The sequence below is a fragment of the Terrapene carolina genome, unplaced genomic scaffold, assembly GCF_002925995.2.
Source record: "Terrapene carolina triunguis isolate 2854851 unplaced genomic scaffold, T_m_triunguis-2.0 Scaffold42, whole genome shotgun sequence".
Classification (NCBI taxonomy): Eukaryota; Metazoa; Chordata; order Testudines; family Emydidae; genus Terrapene; species Terrapene triunguis.
Genome location: NW_020664393.1, coordinates 25598454 through 25622292, shown reverse-complemented (window position 1 = coordinate 25622292; position 23839 = coordinate 25598454). Strand labels below are relative to the sequence as shown.

The window sequence follows — 23839 nt, the reverse complement described above, 5'->3', positions numbered from 1 at the left end:
GCATTTGGACTTTTTTGGGAGGAAGGCTTACTCCTCAGCCACACTTCAGTTTCGAATCCCCGATTACCAACCCTTCATAGCGAAATAAGACTACATAAATTATTCAAAACTGAATGACAAACAGCTGCCCAAGTTGCATTGTGACCAATTTAAGGCCATCATTCAGGAAGGACAGCTAGTAGCAAAGACAATGCTACAATCTGTCCTTGATGCAGCTGACATTGTGGCCAGGTCCATTTCAGTGGCAGTGGTGATGGGGTGCGCATCTTGGCTCCATCTCTCAGGCTTCCCAAAGGAGGTACAGTCAACTATCGAAGATCTTCCCTTTGAGGGCAGTAAGCTCTTCATGGAGAAGACCAATGCCTCTCCTCACACCTTGAAGGATTCTCAGGCCACTCTCTGGTTGTTGGGCATCTACATGCCAGAAGACGAAGTGGGCATTCACCCACGAAAGCTTATGCTCCTATACATCTGTTAGTCTTAAAGGTGCCACAGGACTCTCTGTTGCTTTATGCCAGAAGAGGAATTTAGTCCATAGCCCCAATATAAGCCTCATACCTTACAATACCCTGCTGAATGCTGCTACGAGCCTGAGGCCTGGTCTACACTGGGGGCGGGAGGGGGGAATCGATCTAAGTTACGCAACTTCAGCTACGTGAATAACGTAGCTGAAGTCAATGTACTTAGATCTACTCACCGTGGTGTCTTCACTGCAGTAAGTAGACTGCTGCTGCTCCCCCGTCGACTCTGCCTGCGCCTCTTGCACCGGTGGAGTACAGGAGTCGACGGGAGAACGCTCGGGGGTCGATTTATCGCCTCTAGACTAGATGCAATAAATTGACCCCCGCTGGATCGATCGCTGCCCGCCGATCTGACGGGTAGTATAGACATACCCTTAGAGGAAGAAAACTAAATTTTTGAGGCATAAATCATCTGGCCTGCAATCTTCCTTGTCCCAGCCATCCATGTCCAAGCACCAATTTTGACAGGTTGGTTGAAATGCCAATGGAACACTCCTCCCCCCAACTGCTACAACTGACCACCATTACCCACCCATTTGGCCACTGGTTAACAGCATTCCACAGCACCAGGGAATGCATACATCAAATAGATAAGTCCTAGACATTGTTCACAATGGAAAAAACATCGTTATTCATTTTACCTCCCTACTCCCTCCACAACACCTGTCTCCGTCCCTCTTCAGGGCCCCTTCTATAGAGTTTACTATGACAAGAGGTAGATTGTCTCCTCCAGTCTGTTGGGCTATTCAGCACTGACAGTTCTCATTAAATGTGTTCTTTCCATGATATGTGGAAGAGAGGACAAAAGAACCACATTTTTAAATAATTCTGATCATCTTGCTCATAAAGTCTTTTGGGAACCGAAACTTATGGGTTTTCCTACATCTTTTGCAGTGATATAGCTGACGAGAAATGAGAATCATGTTTGAGTGTCTGCTGGACATCTGGGCAGCAAACTACCACCCTTTAAAAGCCATGCAAAATTTGAATTACTGTACTAGCTCTGTGTGTTCTGACTGCTTCCATGGCAACTATGGTGCTTTTAATTTATTTATGAAAGTGCCCAAAATACTTTTAACTGGGCATTAACTCTTGTGATTCAGCTTTTTTTCAAAAAGAATATTAAAGCAAGTTCTCTGGTAGGGAGTTTCTGAAGAGGAAGCATCCCAATCTGTGTATAAGTAACTTAAAAGAACCCAAGACTACTGGGATGCATGGATGAAGAGAACAGTTTTGGAGAAATGAGTTGCAAACCATAGAAGTAGAATACATGAAGGTCAGAGCAAGTAATTTAAGAAAAATGATATGTTTTTAAAAAAAGATGGTATTTAAAATATCCCTGATCTCCTTCCTCTGCATGATGATTCTATATATTCATGCAAAACAATTAAACTTTTTTAAGTGTCCTGTTAAATACTGGGTAACCTAATAGACTGGTAATGGAGCCATAATGGTGATAGCTACATTGGCAGTAACCAAATATCAATATCCTCTGTTATATGGAGTAGTGTTGTGGCCATGTTGGTCCCAGGAGACAAGGTAAGTGAGATAATATATTTTATTGGACCAACTTCAGTTGGTGAGAGAGACAAGCTTTTGAGTTTACACAGAGTTCTTCTTCAGGTCCGGGAAACTTATTTAGGTCTGGTCAACACTACCGATCTATATCGGTATAACTGCATCGCTCAGGGGTGTGAAAAATCCACACCCTATAGCGATGTAGTTGTACTGACCTAAACTCCTGTGTAGAGAGCGCTATGTCAGCAGGAGAGCTCTCCTGCCGATGTAGCTACCGTCTCTCAGGGAAGTGGATTAGCTACACTGATGGAAGAGCTCTCTCCTGTCAGCGTAGAAGTCTTCATTAAAGTGCTACAGTGGTGCATCTGCGCCGATGCAGCTTTTTAAGTGTAGATTTGCCCTCGGAGTGTCACAGCTAAATAAAAGGTGCCGCAGATTCCTTAGCATAAGTGGTTAACATAGGTTTCAAGGGATCTTTCAAGGTGAAGTGGCCCATTAATACCCCTTCAATCATAAAGGGGAAGAGAAGGAAGGGGAAAAGGTATCTGGGAGGGGTTGTTAGTAGGTTATAGATTGTTGTAATAAGCCATAAATCCAGTGTCTCTGTTCAGTCAATGATTTTTAGTTTCTAGCAAAGTTATGAATTTAAGCTCTCAGAATTGTCTTCTGAAAGTGTTGTGCAGGTTTCCTTTGAGGATGAGGACTGATAGGTCAGATAAAGTGATCACTTTGTAAAAAGTGTTCATCCACAGGTGACATGGTGTTTGTCTTTTATCATTTTCCTGCGTAAGTTCATGTGACTCTATGGTTTCACCCACATAGTAGTTGTCGGAGCATTTAGTGCACTGGATGAGGTACACCGCATTTGTAGGACCCAGGGTGTGACGGGTTGGGTCACAGAAACCCCTTTGGGACTGCCACGTGATGTGCCTAGACTACCTCTGAGCCCGTTTTCCCTGCCAGCTTGGGACTTCAGTACCTTGCCTTGTTTGAGCCAGACATGCTTGTCTGCTGCAAACACAGATCAAGTCTGAATGACGTCCCCCACAAGCTGCAGGCTTAAGTGAAAACAGCTTAAGAAGTGCTCCTGTCTCCAACATTCAGAGATCCAGCTCCCAATGGGGTCCAAACCCCAAATAAATCCGTTTTACCCTGTATAAAGCTTATACAGGGTAAACTCCATGAATTGTTCGCCCTCTATAACACTGATAGAGAGAGATGCACAGCTGTTTGCCCCCTACCCGGCATTAATACTTACTCTGGGTTAATTAGTAAGTAAAAAGTGATTTTATTAAATACAAAAAGTAGGATTTAAGTGGTTCCAAATAATAACAGACAGAACAAAGTAAATTACCAAACAAAATAAAATAAAACACACAAGTCTAAGCCTAATACAGTAGGAAACTAAATGCAGGTAAATCTCACCCTCAGAGATGTTCCAATAAGCTTCTTTGACAGACTAGCCTCCTTCTAGTCTGGGCCCAATCCTTTCCCCTGGTACAGTCCTTGTTCCAGTTCAGGTGGTAATTAGGGGATTTCCCATGACTGCAGCCCACTTTGTTCTGTTCCACCCCCTTTATATATCTTTGGCATAAAGCGGGAATCCTTTGTCCCTGTCTGGGTTCCAACCCCTCTTTCTAAATGGAAAAGCACCAGGTTAAAGATGGATTCCAGTTCAGGTGACATGATCACATGTCACTGTAAAACTTCATTACCCACTTGCCAGTACACATGTATACAGGAAGACTTGCAAGTAAACAGAGCCATTTACAGCCAATTGTCCTGGTTAATGGGAGCCATCAAGATTCCAAACCACAATTAATGGCCCACACTTGCATAACTACAATAGGACCTCAGAATTATATTTTATATTCCTAGTTTCAGATACAAGAATAATACATTCATACAAATAGGATGAACACACTCAGATCATAACCATTTCAGAGATATGTTATATGGCATATCTAGCATAAAACATATTCCAGTTATGTCCTATTTACACTCATAAGCATATTTCTATAAAGCATTATGGGGTGCAACATCACACCGGGATCTTGAATGTATGTTGTAGAGTGTGTTGATCATTGTAGTAATGGAGATACATCTGCAGGTTTTGCATCTGTTGTTCTGGTGCCATCATAGTTCTCATTTGTGATGACTACAGTAACTGGGACAACTAACCATTATTCGACACCACTTACTATAAAGAACTGAAAGAAGAGCACACACCACAATTTACCTAGGAATTTAATGATATTGTCAAATCCTTCCTTCCCCAAACAACTCAAAGAGAAACGCTACAAATTCAGCCCCAAAGAAGCCACCTGTGACAGTCTGGACCCCATATTTACCCCCAGCACACTACTGTAATAATTGTTTTGTACAAAGTATGCCTTGTGAGGTATCATTTGAAAACTCATAATTTCCTGATCAATATTGTCCTGATAAAATGTGTGGCAACATTGGATGTAAAATTACAAGATTCCACTGTGTGGTGGTACTAAGCATGTTCCAAGTCTGAGGAGCAGCCAATCCAGTTCCTCTTAGAGTGCTTGCTCATGTACATTCCATATTAGGTGTGTGTGCTTGCCACATGCACTGATGCCAGAAAATTTTCTCTCTGCAGTATCTGTAGGGGACCGGCTCTGGTGCCCCCTGGAGTGGGACCCGCATGATATGGTATAAGGGGTGCCACCGGCTCCTCCCATCCTCAGTTCCTTCTTGCCACCAGTGATGGTGCTGGAACTTCTGCTGCTTCGGCTAGCATTGTTTTGTTCTCTGTTCTTGCGAACTTTGACAACCTGTAATATAGTTGTACTTAGTTAGTAGTTTCTTAGTTACCCTAAGTAGAGTAGTAGTTCTCAAACCCTTTGTTAGTCCCGAACGGGACTCAGCCGGGGGTGGGGCATGCCCCGGTCCCCAGGCTTTAAGCCCTGCGATCACTGCAAACAGCCTATGCTTATCAGCGATCCACATACTAGCTGCCTAAGGTGCTTAGCCGAGGGGAACATAAGTAACAAGTGCCATATCTGCAAGTCTTTTAAACCTAGGATGAAGGAGTGTGATATCCATTTGAAAGTGTTCTAAATGGATTTGGCACTCACTCTGGCACCGGAGCAGCGGTCTGACTCCTCACCGAGCACTGCGGCCTCCATGCAGAGTGCTCTGCCGGCGCCATCTACAAGGCGGCACTGGTCCCCCTCCACGGCTCCGGTCTAGAATCATAGAATATCAGGGTTGGAAGGGACCTCAGGAGGTCATCTAGTCCAACCCCCTGCTCAAAACAGGACCAATCCCCAACTAAATCATCCCAGCCAGGGCTTCGTCAAGCCTGACCATAAAAACCTCTAAGGAAGGAGATTCCACCACCTCCCTAGGTAACCCATTCCAGTGCTTCACCACCCTCCTAGTGAAAAAGTTTTTCCTAATATCCAACCTAAACCTCCCCCACTGCAACTTGAGACTGTTACTCCTTGTTCTGTCATCTGCTACCACTGAGAACAGTCTAGATCCATCCTCTTTGGAACCCCCTTGCAGGTAGTTGAAAGCAGCTATCAAATCCCCCCTCATTCTTCTCTTCTGCAGACTAAACAATCCCAGTTCCCACAGCCTCTCCTCATAAGTCATGTGCTTCAGCACCCTATTCATTTTTGTTGCCCTCCGCTGGACTCTTTCCAATTTTTCCACATCCTTCTTATAGTGCGGGGCCCAAAACTGGACACAGTACTCCAGGTGAGGCCTCACCAATGCTGAATAGAAGGGAATGATCACGTCCCTCGATCTGCTGGCAATGCCCCTACTTATACAGCTGAAAAAGATTGTGAGGGGAAGATCTCCTACCTCCCGTAAGGGAAAGGAGAGGGCTGGGGGTGAGTTTCGGCCTGTGCCTGGCAGCTCAACGCCCCTCTTGGGAAGTCAGGCCCCAGCTCAAGTTGAGCGGTGCAACCCATCCCACACTTCACCTGTGACTTCAGATAGCAGCGCAGGCCCCGGCCAGCTTCAGGTGCCGTTGATGCCCAGTGCCCTTCAAGCAGCTCAGGAGATCCTGACGTCCCCGGTGCCGCCCACCACCAGCTCCAGCAGTGCCCCAGTCTCGGGGAAAACCCGCGCTGGGACCTGTGTGTGTGCCCCCCCCCCCCCGCCCCAGCAGCACCGTTCCCCATCAAGAGGGACGTCCCACCATCACTTGCCCGTCTGAAGGTGTCACGCCTCAGGACTAGAGAGGTAGGCTCAGCGGAGCCCTCTTCGGTCGCTGCACAGAGGGCACCGATCGAGGGACTCGAGGTGTATCTCACCAGTAAATTGGTGCAGACCCTCTGAGGCACGCGCCACCCGGCAAGAACTTCCGGGCTGGCCCCGGCTGCCTTCTAGGGCCCAGTACCAGTCATAGGACCGATTGAGGATCAGAGATCGTAGATCTCCGGGCCTTCATTGCCCGTCTCCTAGCAGTAGGTCACCCTACTCGGGAAGATCCTCCCAGCAACTGGCACGTAATAGCTCCTGGTCCCGTTCGAGTAGCATGAGGCATGGATCGCCAATGCAGATCTGCCGAGTGTCATCGGTCCCAGAGATCCAGTCCAAGACACCCATCTTGCTCGCTCAGACAGGTTGGCTTCGGGACTCAGTGACCGGCACCAGTCGGACAAGAGCCACCGCTCTACCTGGTCGAGGTCACCCGGTACCGACTGCTCCGTTTATACCTTCGGCATGGAGCGAGGCTCCCTGACCACGGGACAAGCCCTGGTACCTGGGTCTTTACATCCCAGCCCCGGCGTGTAAGCAGTTCAAACTGCAACAGCCGCAGGGCCAGGGGAGTCCGCCTCGGCAGGACCAGCCCCACAAATGAGCCAAGGTCTGCAGCCACCCGCGTCCACCCTCTCCACAGTCAGGCTTGACCAGTGCCAAGCAAGGGGCCAAATGGTCATTTTGAGGGTACTCCCAAGGGCGACCTACCAGACTATTCCCCAGATCCATCTGTCCCAGTGTTCTCCAACTGCCTTTCCCTTTTCCTCCCTGCTTGGACCGCTGTGACTGATGGGTCCTCAGTACAGTGGAGCAGGGTTATATCCTACAGTTCCTTTCTACCCACCTTCTCACCCACCTTCCCCATCCCTCTTCAGGGACCCCTTTCACAAGAGTCTCCTTGCGCAGGAGGTAAAGGGGTTGCTACAGCTGCGTGCGGTGGAGGAAGTTCCTCTTGAATACAGGAACAAGGGGTTCTATTCCCTGTACTTTTTAATCCCAAAAGCCAAGGGCGTTCTACAGCCCATCCTGGATCTGCAAGACCACAACTAATACCTAAAGAAGTTAAAAGTTCAGGATGGTTTCCCTGGCTTCTATTCCCTCCCTGGATCTGGGAGGCTGGTATGCTTCCCTCAACCTGAAGGATGCATACTTCCGCATAGTGATCTTTCAAAGACATAGATGCTTCCTCCAGCTTACGGTGGGGCCCCACCACTACCAGTTTGCTGTCCTCCTGTTCAGCCTGGCAACAGCACCGAGAGTGTTTACCAAGTGCATGTTGGTGGTAGCGGCTTACCTCGGGTGCTGGGGTATCCAGATCTACCTGTACCTCGACGACTGGCTTGTCAAAGGCAGCTCCAGGTCTCAAGTCCAAAGGGATGTTGCCCTGTTCAAGCCACGTGCCACTCTCTAGGCCTACTGGTGAGCGACAAAAAGTCAACATTAGTGCTGGTGCAGAGGATAGAGTTCATCAGAGCGGTCCTTGACTTGACCTGTAGCAGGGCGTTCCTGCTGCTGGACAGGTTCCATGTGTTGATGAACCTCATCATGGAAGTCTCCACGTTCCCTTTGACCACAGCCAGGGTCTGTCTGTGCAAGCTGGGTCACATGGCAGCATGCACTTATGTGGTCCGCCATGCGAGGCTCCGGATGCGGCCCCTGCAACAATGGCAGGGAACGGTCTATTCCCAGTCCCGGGACCCCATGGAAAAGAGCATTACCATTCCTCGGCGATACTAACCTCGCTGCAATGGTGGACCAACTGCGTGACAGTCCTGGAGGGGGTTCCGTTCGATAACCACCCACACTCCATTGAGTTGGTGTCTGATACCTCGGACGTCAGTTGGGGTGCGCACCTCGGCGACCTCAAGAACAGGGAATGTGGTCCCCAGAGGAGTCAAAGTTGCACATAAACGTCAAAGAGCTCCAAGCAGTCCGGCTGGTGTGCGGAGTCTTCCTGCCCCACCTGTCGGGCAAGGTGGTATGAGTCCTGACAGACAACACAGCCTTGATGTTCTACATCAAGAGGCAAGGGGGAATGTGCTCATCAGCTCTCTGTCAAGAGGCACTCCATCTATGGGACTTCTGCATCAGCCACGAAATCCACCTGGAAGCTTGTCACCCTCCCGGTGTCAAGAATACGCTGGCGGACCAGCTCAGCAGGGACTTCTGCTCTCACGACGAGTGGTCACTCCATCTAGAGGTAGCCTGCATGATCTTCCAAAGGTGGGGAACTCCCCAAGTGGACTTGTTTTCTACCAAACAGAATAGGAAATGCCACTGGTTTTGCTCTTGGCAAGGTCTGAGCACACACTTCCATTAGAGTGCATCTCGTGGCCATCTCTGCTTTTCACCCACCGATCCAAGGACAGACTGTGTTTTCCCATGACATGTCGGTCAGATTCTTGAGAGGGCTCAAGAGACTCTTCCCGCAGATATGGACTCCTGTCCTGCATTGGGATCTTAGCTTGGTCCTCTCTAGGCTCACGTGCCCACCCTTTGACTCGCTGGGTTCCTGCTCCTTTTCCCACCTTTCATGGAAGGTCGCTTTCCTGGTGGCGGTGACGTCGGCAAGACGGGTCTCTGAAATTAAAGCCTTGACCTCAGAACCGCCATACGCTGTCTTCTACAAAGACAAGGATCAGCTGCGGCTCCATCCGGGTTTCTTGCCGAAGGTGGTAGCCACCTTCCATATGAGCCAGGACATCTTCCTTCCAGTGTTCTGTTCGAAACCGCACAAGACCAGTGAAGAGAGGCGTCTTCACGTGCTGGATGTCCGAAGGGCCTTGGCTTTTTATTTAGAACGCACCAAGCCTTTCCATAAATCAACTCAACTCTTTATTGCTACAGCAGATAGGATGAAGGGCCTTCCGGTGTCCTCGCAGAGGATATCCAATTGGATCACTTTGTGCATAAGGATCTGTTACAAGCCACTGATTGTCAGAGCCCACTTGACGAGAGCACAGGCATCTTCAGCGGCCTTCCTGGCGTACTTCCCTATCCAGGACATCTGTAGAGCAGCAATGTGGTCCTCTGTCCACATGTTCACGGTGCATTATGCCATCGCTCAGCAGGCCAGAGGTGACGCTGGATTTGGCAGAGCTGTGTTGCAATCAACACGTCCGTGAACTCCTACCCACCTCCAGGGGTACTGCTTTGGAGTCACCTAATATGGAATGAACATGAGCAAGCACTCGAAGAAGAAAAGGCAGTTACCTTTTCCGTAACTGGTGTTCTTCAAGATGTGTTGCTCATGTCCATTTTATAACCCGCCCTTCTTCCCTACTGTCGGAGTTTCTGGCAAAAAGGAACAGAGGGTGGGAGGAGCTGGCGGCGCCCCTTATACCGTGCCATGCAGGCACCACTCCAGGGGGCACCAGAGCTGATCCCCTATGGATACTACTGAGGAAAGACCTTCCAGCACTGGTGCATGTGGCGAGCACACACACCTAATATGGAATGGACATGAGCAACACATCTCAAAGAACATCAGTTACGGAAAAGGTAACTGTCTCTTCCTCCAAGACGAAGGGCAAGCTGATGCCTCAGCCAGCTGTAAACAAGATCAAATAGCAGGTGATGTCCCTTTTTCAGCCAATGAATAGCCACTTGGGTCATGGGTGAAAATCTACATCTTAGCAAACAAACAGCATAGAGTTCTTTTCCAGGGACAGTGCCTAGCACCCCGCTCCCAGCTGGAGAAGCTTCTGAAAGGAGGGAGAGGGCTATAGAAAGGGGAGGGGAGGATGCTGCAAATGATCTTTCTCTTTCTCTCTGCCCACAGCATTCATGACATCTGAAGAACAAAGGAAGCAACGTTGGACTGGGGGGAGGGATCCTGACTGATAGATGTTCAGCCAGTAGAACTGCTGAAACATGTGGTGAGCAAGACCTTGTTTTGAATTTATCCTAGTTTAAGTTAGGCATTAGTTGTGTTTTACTTTTATTTTTCTTGTAACCAATTCTGGCTTTTATGTCTCTTTACTTGTGTTCACTTAAAATCTCTCTTTGTAGTTAATACACTGGTTTAGATAAAACAATAAAACAAGTTTATTTGAATTGAAGAGTTTGGGAAAATCCATTTGGCATAACAGGATTTGTTCGTATCATTTCTATTAATAAAATGGTGGACTTTATATGACCTTGTATTGTCCAGAAGAAGGCTGGGCAGTTCAAGACACACGTTTCTGGGGACAAATCTGGGACTGGGAATGTGCTATTGTTACCCTGCGTGTAATTCACGAGTGGCTGGCTGCAGCACTCTCACAATATATCTGGGAGTGATTTACATGCTGGAGGCTGTGAGAGAGGAGACCAGGATTGGTAGCTACAGCAGCAAAGCATGTAAAGGGGACCCAGATAAGAAGGCTGAGGTGACACAGCTGTTAATCAGTCTAGATTGTACTCTGGATATGTCACACCACCTCAGGGACTTCTGCATGCTTTCCAAGATACACAAACGAGAGCCCAGGCAGACCTGTCATATGTGGCCACAGCATTCTTACTGAAGGAATATTTGGACTCGTATGGTGAGTGGTTTTAGGATGGTTTCTATAACCGGCCAGCTTCCTCCAGGACACACCCAACTTACTCCACAACATTAACAGTCTCCCTCAGAAAACCATCCTCACCATCATGGACATCACTACCATATAGCATCATCCTTCACAATGACGGCAGCTCTGCCTGCTTCAAATATTTACAAGACAATGGACAACCCTCAGATACTCACCCCAAACACATCACCAAACTCATCCATTTCATCCTCACCGATAAGAATTTTACATTCAATACCAAACACTTTGTCCAAACCATGGAAACAGCCACGGGCACTAGGATGGCTCCCTAATATGCCAACCTCTTCATGAGCCACATTGAAGAAGAATTTCTGGACGAATGCACCACAAAATCAATGATATACCTGAGATATGTGAATATTTTCATCTTCTGGACAGACGACTTAAAACTTCCTCATATATTTCCACCACATCTTCAACAAACACCTCAATCCACTAAACTCTCCTTGGAACCCTCTCACACCAGCCTCAACTTCTTAGACACCCCAATCAGCTTCAGCAATGAAACCCTGCAGACAAATATATACAAGAAATCCATGGATCACCACACCTACCTTGATGGGTCCATTAATCACCCCAGACACACTAGGAAATTGGTTATTTACGGCCAGGCACTCAGATACCACAGAATATGCTCCAAGGAGAAAGTCCAGGATATACACCTTAACACACTTAAAACCACCGTCACCAAACAAGGACACTCCCTACTTAAGAAGTAGATTGCATCGTGGAATGGGCCACCCAAATACCCCAAGAGAACCTGCTTCAATACAGAAATAAAACCCTCTGACCGCACACCCCTAGATGTCTCCTACCATCCCACACTGGAACACCTAGGGTATATCCTCAAACAATTAGAACCCATACTTGATGGGGACCCCATCCTGAAAGAAATCTTTTCTGAACCCCCACTTCTGGCCCTCAAACAACCCCCCAATCTCTCCAAGTTCATGATCGGAAGCAAGTTCCCCACAGACAAGGACCCACCTACTCAAAGTGATACCAGATCCTGCCAACCCCTCACCCCCAGCTGACTTTCCTGCCCTTTCCTTTTCCCCCGTGACTGGAGGGGTATTAACAGGCCACTTCACCTTGAATGGCCCCTTGAAATATGTTAACTGCTTATCCTAAAGAATCTGTACTACCTCTTATTTAGCTGTGACACTCTGAGTAAGTTTCCCAGATCTGAAGAAGAGCTCTGTGTGAACTCAGAAGCTTGTCTCACCAACAGAAGTTGGCTCAATAAAAGATATTACCTTACCCACCTTGTCTCTCTCTCATCTGATGGCAGTTACCTATGTTAAAGGACTAGTGTGTCTTAATCATATTCCTAGTGGGTATAATTCTGTATACTTTTCATCTTTGTTTAACACCAGCAACTTGTTCAGTGCTGTACTTGATCTTGAGGTATGGTGCCTAATTGACTCCCATTCATTTCAGTGGGAGCTGTGGGTGTTCAGGGCCTCTTAGGATCAAGCTGTAAATAGCAAAAAGTAAGAAAATAATATCAAACTGTAGGTATATATCTTGTTTAAAATGCTATTTTTGGCAGTGTTTTCCTTACATCTCATTAAAGAAATTAGATGGGTTTAGACATTTTTTCCCCTCATAGCTGAAATATTGTATAATCTCAATGTGTTAAGACTGAAGGGGACATAGTGGTAAAGGGAATGATAATATCTTCATCATATTTACCAGCACTTTGCCTTTGGTCTCATGACATAATATTGAATCATTTTGGAAGGCTAAGTAAGGGGTGATGATAACTGAGAGGTGGTTATGAGGCATGTCCAGAGATTTATGTCTATAACTCTTCTTGAGCTGGGTCACTAACTTTTTCAGATGTAAAATTGGTTTTGAGATCCTTGCTGAGAATTGTATCTCACAAAGTAATGATTTCAGTCTTTTTGGTAACAGGAAGATGGATGACTAGCAAATGAACTGCATACTAAAAATGTATGTTTACCTAACTGATTGTGCTCTTATTTACATATTTTTTTGGGGGGGGGAATTCAGCAAATACAGACATTTTCTAAGCTTGACACTTTTTTTTGACAGGTACGGTAGCAAGTTCTGTAGAAGTGCCTCTACATACATTAAATATATCATATTGCTGTAGTCTAGCCAAGAGGTGATGTAGACTAACTGAGGCTAGAGTATCATCTGTCAGGATGGGATGGAATCATCTAGCCCCTCTGAGAGGAGAGAAAGCATTACTTGCATATGCTTTTGTGCCAGAGCGTGGCATCAGGAGGAATTGAGGAGTGTTCCGAAACTACAGAATGATTTGACCAGTTGTGGGTGCGTACCTTCAGCCAAAGGGGACTGTTCTGTGAAATATTCAAAATGCTTTCCTTTGCCTCCCAGCATCTTCTCTGTTTTGCTCGGGTTCAGTTTCAGCCAACTGTTCTTCATCCGTGAAATGATCTCACTCAGATACTGGGCCATCTTGGTGGTAGAGGTGTGGTCATATGTGGTGAGGGATAGGTAGAACTGTATGTCATCTGCGTACTGCTGGCACTTGAATCCATGTTATCTGATCAATTCACCTGGTGGTTACATGTAGATGTTGCAAAGGACAGAGAGAATTGATCCTTGTGGAACCATTAGTGAGTGGTCTAGTGGTGGTGATCACTATTGGTTGGGTGCACCCTCCAGAATGGACTCAAACCTCTTTAGTGTGTTTATCTGTACCCATGCCACATCTCTCAGATGAGACAGCAGTTTGGTCTGGTCAACAGTACTGAATGCTGCAGAGTGGTCCAGGGGGTCCAGTAGGATTTCCATTAACAAGAAGAGATCATCCATCAGTGCAATTAAAAGCAGTTCCAACTTCATGTCTTGGCCTGAATGCAGATTTCGATGAGTCTAGATGAGCTTATATTTGCCCTTTAACTAGCTTCTCTATTAGCTTGCTCAGAGTTGCAACTGCTGCTAACAGGGTGGGTCATCATAAGAACCTAGCTAACCTGTTATGCTCTCTTTTACTAGATGACTAATTTTTTTTTTTTATGATGGGTATTGAAGAGGGAATTGGAGGAGAGGGTAATGGCCTTCTACATGAGCTTAGGGAGGTAGTTTTGTTCATGGGGCAGTTTGCAGGAACGTGTAAAGATGGTTATGGGAGAAGTGGTCAAGTTTTACATCATTGGGTGAGGGAAATGCAGTAGAGGATGAGGGTGGCCAGTTAAGAAGGGTCATAGCCGTGAAGATCCCGGAGTACAGTAGCTTGAACTTGATGCAGTGTATAAGAAGCCTGTTTCCTCCCAGCGTGTCAGTGCACGATACCACCACTTGGTCATTGCACCTGTTCTCCACTCAGTGCTTTGAATTTTATATTCTAGGAGTTTGGTTTCTATTACTTGGTCCACCAGGAATTAGACAATGGTCTCGCCTTTTTGTAGTTTAACTCTTTTCTAGAATGGGGGTAATTCTAACCCTTCATTACAGGTGTATTTGTGAGGCTTAATTAATGTTTGTAAATGAGTTGTAAACCCTTATTATAGATGTATGCAAGCCATCCACAGAGCCATGTACTTGTTAATCTATTAGGCATATTGTAAATTGTATACCTCTGGGGACAAAAGGTGAATAGTTTTCTTTTTACAGTTGGATGTATTAAAGGAGCTCTTTTTTTTTTATAGGTAAAGACAGAGTTTTCAATACCCCTTTGTGTGAGCAAGGAATTGTTGGATTTGGTATTGGAGTTGCAGTTGCTGGAGCTACAGCCATTGCAGAAATTCAATTTGCAGACTACATTTTTCCAGCATTTGATCAGGTTAGTACCTATCACAGGTTGTTTAGGGAAGTAAAGGGAAACAAATTGCCTGTTGAGAATGGCTTTTCTGGTGGATTAAAATATAATCAGCTGAACCAAGTTTTAGATTATGATTTTTGCAAATATGTCCACAGTGATGAGTATGTTTAATGTTTAAAGCGAAGATTTAAGCATGGGTATTTTTAGTAAAATTTATGGACAGGTCATGGGCAATAAACAAAAATTCACAGCCTGTGACCTGTCCGTGACTTTTACTAAAAATACCTATGACTAAATCTTAGCTGCCCTGGCGCCAGTGCTGCTCTGTTCTCCCCCCCAACCTCCTCGGGGCTGCCGCTGCTCAGGGGGGACAAGGCCACCGAGCAGCAGCCAGTGCCACTGGCTGTGGGGCGGCTCCAGCAGTGGCTGGTGCGGCTGGCTCTGGCGTCAGGCACACTGGCCGCTGCAGTTGTGGAATTTCACGGAGGTCGCGGAAAGTCACGAAATCCGTGAGTTCCGCAACCTCTGTGACAAACTCGCAGCCTTACTAATGTTTGTATATACTTTAATCAGAAACGTACAGGTCCGGGCTAAAAGTTGAACATAGCTTGCAGGGCAAGGCATCCAGAGTTTAGACACAGCACGGTCCAGTACAAAAGACATGGTAGTGGAAACAGGAATATTTGGATTGTATTTCCAGCTTGTATAGCAGTATAAGTATACCTGGCTCGTGTTAGGGTATGTCTACACTACGAGAGTAGTTTGATTTTACCTAAATCGAATATGTGGAACCGATATTACAAAGTCGAACGTGTGTATCCACACTAAGGGCAGTAATTCGACTTTGTGAGTCCACACTAACGGGGGCAAGCGTCGACATTGGAAGCGGTGCACTGTGGGCAGCTATCCCACAATTCCCGCAGTCCCCGCTGCCCATTGGAATTCTGGGTCGAGCCCCCAATGCCTGCTGGGGAAAAAAAATGTGTCGAGGGTGGTTTTGGGTAACTGTCGTCATCCAACAGTCACTCCCGCCCTCCCTCCCTGAAAGCGCCGGCGGGCAATCATTTCATTTCGCGCGCTTTTCTGGTGAGTGACAGCGCGGACTCCACAGCCCTGCGAGCATGGAGCCCGCTGCGACCATCGCTGCAGGTTATGGCCGTTGTCAACACCTTGCACCTTATCGTCCACCTTTTCCAGAGGCAGATGCTGAGAAATTGGGCGAGGAGGTTATGGCATCGCGCTGAGGACATGAAGTCTGAGAGTGGCACAGACCTCTCGCAAAGCATGGGACCCCGCGCCGTGAACATCATGGTGGCAATGGGTCATGTTGATGCTGTGGAACGGCGATTCTGGGCCCGGGAAACAAGCACGGACTGGTGGGACCGCATAGTGCTGCAGGTCTGGGATGAATCACAGTGGCTGCAAAACTTTCGGATGCGGAAGGGAACTTTCCTGGGACTTTGTGAGCTGCTGTCCCCTGCCCTGAAGCGCAAGGACACCTGGATGCGAGCAGCCCTGACTGTCCAGAAGCGAGTGGCCATAGCCCTCTGGAAGCTTGCAACGCCAGACAGCTACCGGTCAGTCGCGAACCACTTTGGCGTGGGCAAATCTACCGTGGGGGTTGCTGTGATGCAAGTACCCAACGCAATCGTTGAGCTACTGCTGTCAAAGGTAGTGACCCTTGGAAACGTGCAGGTCATCATAAATGGCTTCGCCGCGATGGGATTCCCGAACTGCGGTGGGGCTATAGATGGAACTCACATCCCTATCCTGGGATCGGACCACTAGGCCAGCCAGTACATTAACCAAAAGGGCTACTTTTCAATGGTGCTGCAAGCACTGGTGGACCATAGGAGAAGTTTTACCAACATCAACGTCGGATGGCCGGGCAAGGTTCATGACGCTCGTGTTTTCAGGAACTCTGGTCTGTTTAGACGGCTGCAGGAAGGTATTTACTTCCCGGACCACAAGATAACTGTTGGGGATGTGGAGATGCCTATAGTGATCCTCGGGGACCCAGCCTACCCGCTAATGCCCTGGCTCGTGAAGCCCTATACAGGCGCCCTGGACACTGAAAAAGAACTCTTCAACTACCGTCTCAGCAAGTGCAGAATGGTGGTGGAGTGTGCTTTTGGACGTCTCAAGGGGAGATGGAGAAGCTTACTGACTCACTCTGATCTCAGCAAAACCAATATCCCCATTGTTATTGCAGCTTGCTGTGTGCTCCACAATCTCTGTGAGAGCAAGGGGGAGACCTTTATGGCGGGGTGGGAGGTTGAGGCAAATAGCCTGGCTGCTGATTACGCCCAGCCAGACAGCCGTGCGATTAGAAGAGCCCAGCGGGACGCGCTGTGCATCTGGGAGGCTTTGAAAGCTAGGTTCCTCAGTGAACAGGGTAACCTGTGACTATTAACTTTGTTTAAAGAGAAGCTGAACCTGCCCCCGTTTCTTTACCCAGTTTATGTTGACTATCCTCTGCAGCTACATACCCCGTTCACCCCGTCACCCCCCTTCCAACACACGTTTAAAAATAAAATACATGGAACTTTGTTAATGAACACCGTTGTCTTTATTACGGGTTTCGCGGTAAAGTGTTGAAACTGGGACGCAGACTGTGGTGGGGAGCGTGCGTAGTGATGGAAAGAACGCTTCTAAACTCGAGGAATGACAGGCTCCTGCTCCTAGAGCGGTCCGCAGTGCTGGACTGGTTGTTTCAACGGAGCCTGCCACCCCTCCTTTTCGGGACTCTGTGTGTAGGAGCTATGTCACTTTGTGGCGGGGGAGGACGCTGCTGTGTGGCTCTGTGATCCAGGATAAGGACCGCTGCATAAGATCTCTAACCGCCCTCCCCCGCCACAAACTCACATAGCCCCCCCACACACAGAACATAAAAACCACCTCCCAGACTGACCAGGGTGCCTAGTGACTGCAATGTGTGTGTGACCTGCTGCTGAACATGCCCCCCTGTCTGTACCCTGGTAAAGGTGACTGTCCTGTCCAATTTCCAATCCCCTTCCCCCCCCTTCAAACACACTGTCCTCTAAAAGAACATGATGGAAACAGTAATTAAAAGAAACGTATTTTTTATTAGCAACTAAACAGTTAGGGGATGAAACTGGGCCGGGGACTTGAGTGAAGTGGGAAGGAAAGGACTTATCAAATTTTGGGGAATGAGAGCCTTCTGTTACTTGAGCAGTCTGCAGGGGTGGAGTGACAGTGTTCACGGCCCCTGCTGCCCCTCCTTCTTGGGACTTTGGGTGAGGGGGGTATGGGACTTTGTGGCGGGGGAGGGTGGTTAGAGATAGACTGCAGCGGGGCTCTGTCCTCCTGCCTCCAGTCCTGCAGAACATCCACAAGGCACCGGAGCGTGTCCGTTTGCTCCCTCATTAGTCCAAGCAGCGTTTGAGTCGCCTGCTGGTCTTTCTGACGCCACCTCTCCTCCCGTTCAATGTGTGATCGATGGATTTGGGACATGTTCTCCCTCTACTGGGTCTGCTGGGCTGCCTCAACTTGGGAGCAGCCCATAAGTTCTGAGAACATGTCGTCCCGTGTCCTTTTCTTTCTCCGCCTAATCTGCGCCAGCCTCTGGGAGGGGAATGCCAAGGTAGGTCGGGAGACAGTCGCAGCTGTGGGATGTGAAAAAGGGAGTGAATTCCTCACAAAGATAATTTTTTGTGAACAATGAACATAGTCTTTCTCTGTGAAGAAGACCATGCACAGCACCTATCACATGCGCACTCAGGACAAGGTCGAATTTTCGGCCTTCGCATTCAGTGCCTGGGGTCTTGCACTGGAGATCAGAGAAGCGGGGCAGGACAGCGGAATTCGGGTAGCAGGCTGACATGGTAAGCCGTAGACTTTTGGCTGCTTAAAACTTAAATTGTAGCAGTGCCCTCCTTTCACGTTCAAAGCAATGCTCCTAGCGTTGGCCAGTTCCTGCTGCCGGCAATCCGGCAAGCATGAACTCTGCCCCTGTCCCACCCCCTCGCGGCTGTCCCCGGGAAAGATCCCTGTATGCTGCCCCTCTCCCGCCTCCACCGCATGGCTGTAAACCGCCGGTTACAGTTCTGTAAAGGAACAGGCAAGCAGTCCCAACAGTAACATTCCCCTAATTCAAAGCAGGTCACCATGAGCGACATCAATCTGCTGAGGATTTCTGGGACAGAGAAATACCGCATGCTGCGTGAAAGCCAGCAAAAACCAGGGCCGTATGCCGCCATGCTCTGCAAGGCAATGATCCCGGAGTACTTGATGATAGCCTGACGTGGAAAAGTTTCCTACCACGGAGGACCCAATAAGGCCGCTGTCTCCAGGAACCTCATGCAAAGGCTTTCCAATTACCTCCAGGAGAGCTTCGTGGAGATGTCCCATGAGGATTTTAGCTCTATCCCCGGACATATAGACCTTCTTTTCCAGTAGCTGCACTGGCAAGGACTAAAAAGTAGAGCGCCTAGGGCAAACTAGTCATCATAAACTGGACATTGTTTGATTCTTTTGCAGTAGTTGCACTGCCAAGGACTAAAACGTTAAGCGCCTAGGGCAAACTAATCATGAAAAACCCGTTGTTAATATTGTTAATATTCCTGTTCTGTTCAAAATAAATGTTTACATGTTTTAAACACTTACCGACTGATCCTTCCCCTGATTCTGGCTCCGGGTTAACGCCTGGGGATGGTTGGTAGGGGATCTCTGTGAGGGTGATGAACAGATCCTGGCTGTCGGGGAAATCAGCGTTGTAAGCGCTGTCGACTGCCTCGTCCTCCTTATCTCCTTCCTCATCTTCCCCGTCCGCTGACATCTCTGAGGAAGCGGCCCTCGACAATATCTGATCCTCAGAGTCCACGGTCAGTGGTGGGATAGTGGTGGCGGCCGCACCTAAAATGGAATGCAGTGCCTCGTAGAAACGGCATGTCTGGGGCTGGGATCCGGAGCGTCTGTTTGCCTCTTTGGTCTTCTGGTAGCCTTGTCTCAGCTCCTTGATTTTCACGCGGCACTGCATTGCATCCCGGCTGTATCCTCTCTCTGTCATGGCTTTTGAGATCTTCTCATAGATCTTTGCGTTCCGTCTTTTCGAGCGCAGCTCCGAAAGCACGGACTCATCGCCCCACACAGCGATCAGATCCAAGACTCCCCGATCAGTCCATGCTGGGGCCCTCTTTCTAGTCTGGGATTGCATGGTCACCTCTGCTGGAGAGCTCTGCATCGTTGCCAGTGCTGCTGAGCTCACCACGATGTCCAAACAGGAAATGAGCTTCAAACTGCCCAGACAGGAAAAGGAATTCAAATTTTCCCGGGGCTTTTCCTGTGTGGCTGGTCAGAGCATCCGAGCTCGGACTGCTGTCCAGAGCGTCAACAGAGTGGTGCACTGTGGGATAGCTCCCGGAGCTATTAGCGTCGATTTCCATCCACACCTACCCTAATTCGACATGGCCATGTCGAATTTAGCGCTACTCCCCTCGTTGGGGAGGAGTACAGAAATCGAATTTAAGAGACCTCTATGTCGAACTAAATAGCTTTGTTGTGTGGACGGGTGCAAGGTTAATTCGATTTAACGCTGCTAAATTCGACATAACCTCCTAGTGTAGACCAGGCCTTAGTGGAATGAATATTACTAATGTGTAGGAAGGATTTTTAAATTATGATTCTCTTTTTTCAGATTGTTAATGAAGCAGCAAAATATCGGTATCGTTCTGGAGATCTTTTTAATTGTGGAAGTCTCACGATAAGAGCACCATGGGGTTGCGTAGGTCATGGTGCGCTATATCATTCTCAAAGTCCAGAAGCTTTTTTTGCACATTGTCCAGGAATAAAGGTACAGTAATCTTCATGTTTAATCTTTATTTACAATTCACAGTATGAGCGAGAATAAATACTGTCTGTGGAAAGGAGACTAAACAGTGTTCAGAGACTCTTTTTGGGTGAATTTAATCCTTTGAACCTACCTGTGTGTCTGGGAGCAAGTGAGGAAAGGGACAAGGAAAACAAAGGCAGTTAAGGTTTTTTAAATTTTCTGAATCATAAACTGAATTAAAATTAACACATAGGAAAAGCGTGCACAGAAAATATCTGGTAATGAACATAGATGTGTATTAATTGAAGACTACATTAAGTTCAACGTTATTGTTGAGAACGCACAGCGTTCAGGTAATCGTAACTTGTCCCCAGTAAGCATATGTGGTATCTTGTATTAATGTACCATATCACTCTGAAGGCATACATTTAACATACCAATATCTCCACTATGGCCAGTGTATAGTAGATTTGGAAACTCTTAATTTCCCAGTTTTTATGCATCTGTACGTCCTTAACTACAATAGTTAATTAACATAAGGTTTAGGTTGCAATATTTTTAGAGAAGAAACAGCAAAGTAAATAATTTTTAAGTTGTGTGTGTTTCCTTTTTCTTCCCTTCCCAAATGTATGATGTGATATTCACATGTGCGAGGTGGAAGAGAGAGGAAACCTGACTAGGTGTATATTTTCATAAACACTGTAATGTGGGCTAACTCAAATAAATATTGCTGTCCTAGGATATCACCATTTCTAACTCCATTTCTCTCAAGTTAATTTTTACCTATGGGTTCATTCCCTTGGGTTACACAGCCTCCAGCCCTTAGCACAGAGGAAGTGTTTCATCACTTGATTAATTGAAAGATTTCTGAAGCAAAAGCAGTGTTTGTATGTCATTTAAAAAAAATCACATCTGCTCCTTATTTTCTCTGGTGTACAGAGATAATCCCAACATGTTTTTGTATCTCATGAGCATCAGATTAGGTATAGTATTTCTTGCTGGGAACCCTTTCCCACCCCTTGTTCCCTTCACCTAAAAAAAAAAAAAAATCTTATTTTTATTAGATACAGCTGGTTCAGAGTGGGAATGCATTTTATTTTTGTATATTGGATTTCATTATGATATCCCAGAAGTGTCTCAGAGACGTCAAGAAATAATGTCTCTGGTCTACATTTGACACAAAACCTCTACAAAACAGGAGCATGTAGAACTGTCCCTACAACAGTTTTCGTTGGGAATGTATGAGGAAGAGACTCAGGTGCTTTATGACCGTTAGATTCTTATTATTTCATGACTGACACAAGGAGCTGGGTATTGATTTTTGTTTTGTTTTGTTGCTAGGGTGAATGAAGCATTGCATATGTTGGTGAGAGAAATTTCTCTGTTAGCCCAGATCTGGGGAATTAACAGTATCGTAACACTGAACAAAAGACAAACTGCAATACAAGCATCAGGTTAAGATAACTATTCCAAAAAGAATGCAGTACCGAAAATGAATACAGTATTTTAACTTCTAATAGGGAGAACATGGACACCTTAGGAAGTCAGGGGAAGAAAATCAGCAAGGTGTCCAACTCAAGATATGATGTTGCTTCCATCCAAGATGGACACTTGAATATTAATTCCCTAAAGCCAGACCCATCTTCCTCTCAACCTGCAAGCATCTTTCTGTTTTGATGGATCAGTAGTTTAAACAAGCTGGCATTTTCAGTGATATTACTTTCAAACTGCTGCTTTTTGTCATGCAAAAAAACTTATTCCAGACTGATTCCTGTTATATGGCCATGTGTGTTTTTTCCCATTTATCTTTTACCAGTATCCATTTATTAAAGCACAAGATACCTTTCAAAATGTTGAGACTATTCTAAAGATTATTGGGAGTCCCTTCTTAAGAGTATCTGATTTGGAGAACAGGGTGCATAGGAATGATAGATTATTTAGGTTGATCTAAAAGAAAGGAAATGATATCCTCCCACTTTCCTTTAAAGGAAAAAAAAAAAGGAAAAGAATTCTTCCAGAATGTAAAAGACATGGTACCAATTGAAATAGTGCATGTGCAGAAAATAAAAAAATGGCAGCTAACTATAGGTGACTGACTCAATAAAAGATATTTCCTTGCTCACCTTGTCTATACACTTTTTAAAAAAACCTTTCTTGAGAATGGCTGTGGAGAAGGAATGGGTGATGTGTGTGTAGTCAACATTATTTCCTTGTATCATCATGCTTTTCCAAAAAAAGAGTCCTCTCAAGAAAGATTTTAAAAACCTGTGAAAGAGCAAAAGGGCAGTGTCTGAAAATTGTGGTATTATATCTAGTTAACCTATAGGTTTTCTTCACATTAGGGAGTGAAACATTTAATACCTTTTGTAAAGCAGAGTAATACTTGCCCACTTACCATGCAAAAGAACACCCTTGAAGTAAATGACCCAGTAGCATACCCTGACTTTCCATAGTGGCTTGAGGTTCTCTGTACAGAACAGAAGTGATTATGTTTAAACAAAACTGTGAACTGTGGTTCTACTGAGTTCCATGTCTTTTTCTTCCCATTGTAGACAGAAAATTAACAATGGTACAGTGTAATAATTATAGGGATCCTTGTATTTATTCAGAGTATCTACGAGAGTTAAAACAGGACTCCCTATTATAGTTATAGCATGTTTTCTTTGTTTTTTCCCCTGTATGAACTGGCAACCTGCCCTTCTTGAATAGCAGCAAAAACATATGTGGCATGGGTCCTACTGCATTTTAGAACTGTGTTTAAATGGTTACTGCACATTTAAATAAGAAACACTGTACCACCATAAACTTATCAGAACACATTATTTGCATTAGTTTCAGATGTTCTGCTGGCAAATTCCCTTAAAGGCAAATTGAATTTATTTTAAATTGCTACTTTTTATATAATTCATTAAAAACAATCAGATGCAAATTTGCAACAGCTTAATGTTCAGGGTAAACTTGAAAAGCTGATGTGAATTTCAGTCACTTGATCACAGAGATCTTCAAGCTCATTGGAGAGGGCAGATAATGCTCTTGTCATCTAGAAAAACTTTGAGTGAAAAGTTACCACATTATAAGAAATTAAGAACCTTGAGCAGGAGTCAACTCACTCTTCTGACACCCCCACAATATCTGTTAATGCTTAAAAAATTGCATTAAGTTCAGAGTTAAGGCAGAATTTGCATTTTTTAGGTGTTAACAGTCTTAAATTGTTACTCGGAGACATTTCACCAGCACTAAATCCATACACAATTTTTTAAAAATTTAAGTTAATGATTATATGCAAATTATTATAGGTAGAGCTGATAGCACTATCTATAATTAAGGTTGCCCAATACTCCCCCCCGTCAGACCCTGTTTCAATTGCTTTGCTTTGTTAAATTTTAGTAATGGATCAATTATCACATGAAAATATTTAAATTTGTTGTAGTTA

At 46.1% G+C, this 23839-nt stretch overlaps 1 protein-coding gene across 1 annotated transcript in view; it reads left to right on the top strand.

Moving 5' to 3' along the window:
- Positions 1–23839, top strand: part of BCKDHB (branched chain keto acid dehydrogenase E1 subunit beta) — a 270051-nt gene that overhangs the window by 43339 nt on the left and 202873 nt on the right. The window contains exons 4-5 of the mRNA XM_024194664.2: positions 14503–14636; positions 20272–20427. Coding sequence (XP_024050432.2) covers positions 14503–14636; positions 20272–20427 — 290 coding nt within the window. The remainder of the gene's footprint in view (positions 1–14502; positions 14637–20271; positions 20428–23839) is intronic.